This window comes from Tetrao urogallus, assembly GCF_951394365.1.
Source record: "Tetrao urogallus genome assembly, chromosome: 19".
Classification (NCBI taxonomy): domain Eukaryota; kingdom Metazoa; phylum Chordata; class Aves; order Galliformes; family Phasianidae; genus Tetrao; species Tetrao urogallus.
In genome coordinates, this window is record NC_136832.1 from 5,694,019 (window position 1) to 5,698,383 (window position 4,365).

General features: G+C 63.2%; 1 protein-coding gene across 1 annotated transcript; it reads right to left on the minus strand.

The window, feature by feature from the left end:
• Window positions 1–2,056: 2,056 nt before the first annotated feature.
• Window positions 2,057–3,064, minus strand: IER5L (immediate early response 5 like; the record flags this gene model as incomplete). Its single annotated transcript, XM_079544517.1, has 1 exon — window positions 2,057–3,064. One exon carries the CDS (start codon window positions 3,062–3,064, stop codon window positions 2,057–2,059), a length of 1,008 nt encoding a protein of 335 aa, XP_079400643.1.
• Between the last annotated feature and the right edge of the window lie 1,301 nt (window positions 3,065–4,365).

Genomic DNA, 4,365 nt, shown 5'->3' on the forward strand with positions numbered 1-4,365 from the left:
GTGCGGGCGTTGGGGGAGGGGATGCGGTGCTCCGGGCTTTGCTGACCCATCGCCATCCGCGGGCAGAACTCCCCGACTCGCCGTTTGCGGCCGCGCTTCCCCCGTCGGGGCGATGCTGGGACTGACGGTGCGACTCGCTGATCCCGGGGGTCTTTTCCGACCGTTCTGAGCGCACGGTGCCGTTCGGGAGCCCCCGGCCCCGCTCCGTCTGTTGCCGGCTCAAACGGACGGAGGTCCCTTCCCTGCCCCGCACTGAGGTCGGGGCTGCTGCCCCCCCCACCCGCACTCCCGGCACTGCGGGGCGCGCTGCGGGCACCAGGGGGCGCGGTGGGCGCGGAGCGACGGAGGGGGGGTCCGCTCCAGGCTCAGCTCCAGAGCCCCCACCCCTCCCACCTCCGTAACCCCAATTTTGGCCGCCCCTTCTCTCCCCATCTCCTGGAGAGGGAAAGAGGGCGGGTTTGGAGGTTCTGCGGGTGTCCGCGTGTCGGTGCGGGGTTGGGGGTGGGAACTGCGAGCGTTTTGCACGGGATTTTTAGAGATCTTGACGGTAATTCGCGCATCCCGCGGTCAGCGCGGGGGTGGGACGGGAGAACCCGCGGCTTTCATTCATTTGGTTTGAAGGAGTGGGGATGGGGGGGGGGGAAGAGAGATGCACGCAAAAAGGGGGAGGGGGGAACCCACCGCCACCGCCACCCACACGCACCACCCAGCGGCACCGCGCGGGGATAACAAACTCCAACTCCAAAAAAACTTCCCTGCGCATCGGGGAACGCGCAGAGGTGCGGGACGGGGGCGGCGGGGGCCCAAACCTGCGCGGGGCTCTGCGGGTCCGGGGGAGCCTCGGGGAGGGGATAAAGGGGGATTTGGAGGTCGGGGGTGGGCGGAGGGGAATGCGGGATAGTGAGGAAAATGAGGGCGCAGCAACTTTATAATCGACTTTTTATTAAGATTATAAATTTTAAACAAATCTGAACAGTTTTACCCGGTGATATACAATGCCATATGCACAGAAATACAGGTTACAAACAAAGGAAATAATAATAATAATAAAAAAGACAACAACAACAACAAAAAAAAAAAAGAGGAGGAAAGCAAACGAACAAAAACCCCGAACCGAACCCCAACACAACGTCCTCAGTTACACACAGTGCCGATCCCGTGAAGTTGGAGTGGGCAGAAACACACACGTGGGAGGGGGGGAACCAGAAAACCCACCTTTTTACAACAAAAGGTTTTTCTTTCCGAAAAAAAAAATAATAGAAGAAACACTATTAGGAATCAAACGAACCTACAGGAGCCGAATCTCCTCCCAAAGCACGCTGGGTTTGCGGTGCTGGAAGGCCGGCACCAGAAGAGTTGAACTTAAGAAGCAAAGGGGGGGGGAGGAGGGCGGCCCCGCTTTTTGCTCCCCCCGCTCGTGTGACCCCATAACCCCGCAGCAGCGCCGGGGAGGGGTTGAAGTCACATCGCACGCGTTTCCAGGGTTTGGGGGGGGGGGGGAACGACAAAGTTGAAATGTTTTCATTTCTACCTCTTTTTTTTTTATATATATATCGCACAAAGCGGAGCTGCCGGGGGGTCCCGAATTGCCCCCCGCCGCCGCCCGGCTCTCACGTGGCCCCGCGGCCGCCCCGGGCGGACACAAAGAGGATTCAGCCTGGAGGTGCTCCGGGGGTGGCATTTTTCTGTTTGCTTTTTAATTATTATCTCCCCCCCCCCTCCTTCCCCTCCCCCGTTCCTCCTCCTCCCCCCTCCGTTTGTTTGCTTAATTATTATTAATTTCTTTCTTTTTTTCCCCCCCTCTCTCTGCAAAAATAAACTCCCAAGATCTGAGATTTTTGTTCTTTATTGTACAATTTATAAAACATCGCGCTGCCCTCCCGCTCCCCCCAACCTCCCCTCGCCCCCCCCCCCACCCGCCCCTCTCCCCAACCCCCATCCCCTCCTTTGTTTCTGGGTGTCCCCCCCCCTCCTTTTTCCCCCACCCCATCCGAGAGCTCCGAGCACCGCGGCCCCCCCCCGCACCCCCGTCTCTCCCTCCGCTCCCCTCTCAGCTCTAAAACGCGACGATGGCCCGAGTCCAGGCCCCCAGGCTGGCCAGCGCCTGCTTGCCGCACAGCTGCCCGTTGAGGGGCTGCTCCGAGTCCGCCTGCTGCCGGCTCACCAACCCCGTGAAACCGGAGCCGAAGATGGAGATCAAGTTGGAGATGTTGGAAGAGTCCTGCGGGTGTTCGGCGCTGCCGTACTCCTCGAAGCGGGCGCGTTTGGTGCACGGGGCGAATTGGGGGCCGCCCGCCACCCCGCCTCCCCCCGGCTCCCCTTCCTCCACCCCCTCCTCTTCCTCCTGGCCCGGGTAATACTTGCGCTTAGCGCCCGGCGGGGGCGGCGGGGAGGGGGGCCCCGGAGCCGCGGGTTGGCAGCAGCACGGGCACTGCGAGCAGCACTCCTGGTGCAGGTAACCGTTCTCCACCGTGGTCACGACGTGCGTGTCCAAATCCAGCACCGTGGTGCGGCTGCTACAGTGCTGCTGCGTTCCTCCTCCGCTCCCAAAGTCACAACCGGAGGAAGCGGCGGCGTAAGGGGGGGCCGCCCCGGCACCGTGTCCCGCTCCGTGCCCGGCGGGGGCCGCTCGGTAGAACCCCGCGGAGTCTCTGCACGGCGCTCTGTGCTGCAGTTCGGGGGCGGCGGAGCACAGCGGTACCTCCGGCCCCGGTTCCGCGCCGCCCCGCAGCGCCGCGCAGCTCCGAACGTCGCGCTCGTGGGGATCGCCGGGCAGGGGGGGCATCTCCGGAGGGGCGGAGGGCGGCGGAGGAGGGCAGGGAGGGGGAACGGCGAGCAGCGGGGCTCCGTCGGGGTAGTGCTGCTGGCGGCGGTAGAGCTCGGCGTAGCGTTCGCTCAGGTAGAGCTGGCGGGCGTTGCGGAGCACATAGGAGACGAGCAGGTTCTTGTGAAGCTTGATGCCGCCTCGCTGAGTGCGGGAGCTGTGGATCTTCCGCAGGGAAATACTGATCAAACTCTGCGCATCGAGGGTGCACTCCATCCTCCTCCTGCGGCCCCTCAGCATCTGCTCTCGCCACGCAGCCCGGGCCGCATCCACACGGTGCAAACCGGGAGGGCGTGCGGAGGGCTTTTGGGTCGATTTGGTGGTGGTGGTTTGGTTTTTGTTGTTGTTGTTGTTTGTTTGTGTGTGTGTGTGCAAATCCAAAATAATAGGTTAAAAATATATATATGTATATAAAAAAATAGGCTCCAAAAGGCAAAAAAAAAAAAAAAAAAAAAGAAAAAAAAAAAAAAAAGAAGGGGTTTGGGGAGGAAAGGGAGGGGGGGGGGGGGGGGAAATGGGGAAAGGGGGGGAGAGCCGGAGAACGGAGGAGGAGAAAGAGAGGGTTGGCTTCAGGGGGCGGCCAGCGCAGGGAGCGGAGCGGGCATCGCCGTGCGCGCCGGTGCTCCGCGCTGCTGTGCTGCGCTGCTGCCGCGCTCCGAGCAGCACGGCGCGTGCAAGCAGTGCAAGCAGTGCAAGCACTGCGAGCGCTGCGAGCTCTGCGAACACCGCCACCAGCGCCGCGCGCGCCCCCGCCCTCCCCGCGCGCCGCCCCCGCGCGCGCCCTCGACCCCGCCCCTCGGCCCCGCCCCCTTTTTCCCGCCCTCCCCCCGCCCCCCCACAGCCGGTACCTGTCGCGCAGAGGCACTGAACGCCCGCCCGCCCAGCCCCCGCGTTTTATAGCGCGGCGCCGGCCCCGCCCCGCCCTCCCCGAGCGGATGACCAATGGGAAAGCGGATGGCGAGATGACGGGCGGGTGCGGAGACCAATAGGAGTGAGGCGGGCGCTGAGCGCCGTTCAAACGCCGACGGGCGCTCCGCCTCGCGGGTTCAGGTGAGCGGGGCGGCGCGTGGCGCTGCGGGTCCCGGTTCCGCATCGAAGCCCGGTACGGCAGCACCACCGCCACACCTCCGTGCTCTCCGGTCCCGGTAGCTGCGTGCAGCCCCCCAGCTCCGGCCTCAGCCTCACTCTGCACATTCAGTCCCTTTGCACGCTCTGAGCGTTGGGTGCCGCTTGGGATGGGCTCCAATCCCGCTGCTTTTTACCCCAAATGAGAAGCAGGGCCGTGTGTGGGGTGTGATTAATCAAGGGCTCGTTGATGAAAGGCTCATTAAGGGCTCCTGCCTTCCCTCCTTCCAGCTGGCTGAGGGGTCGTGTTCTAAGAGGTGTGTGCAGGGGGGTGGGATGGGGCTGATCTTTGTGTCCCGCTGTCCTCATTGAGCAGCAACGTGGGGGTTTTGGTTCCCCCTAAGCCCATAGCTTGTTATAAGCCCTGGGGTTGGGGGAGGGCTGCAGTTTGGGGTGGGACAAAGGCTGTGATCCCC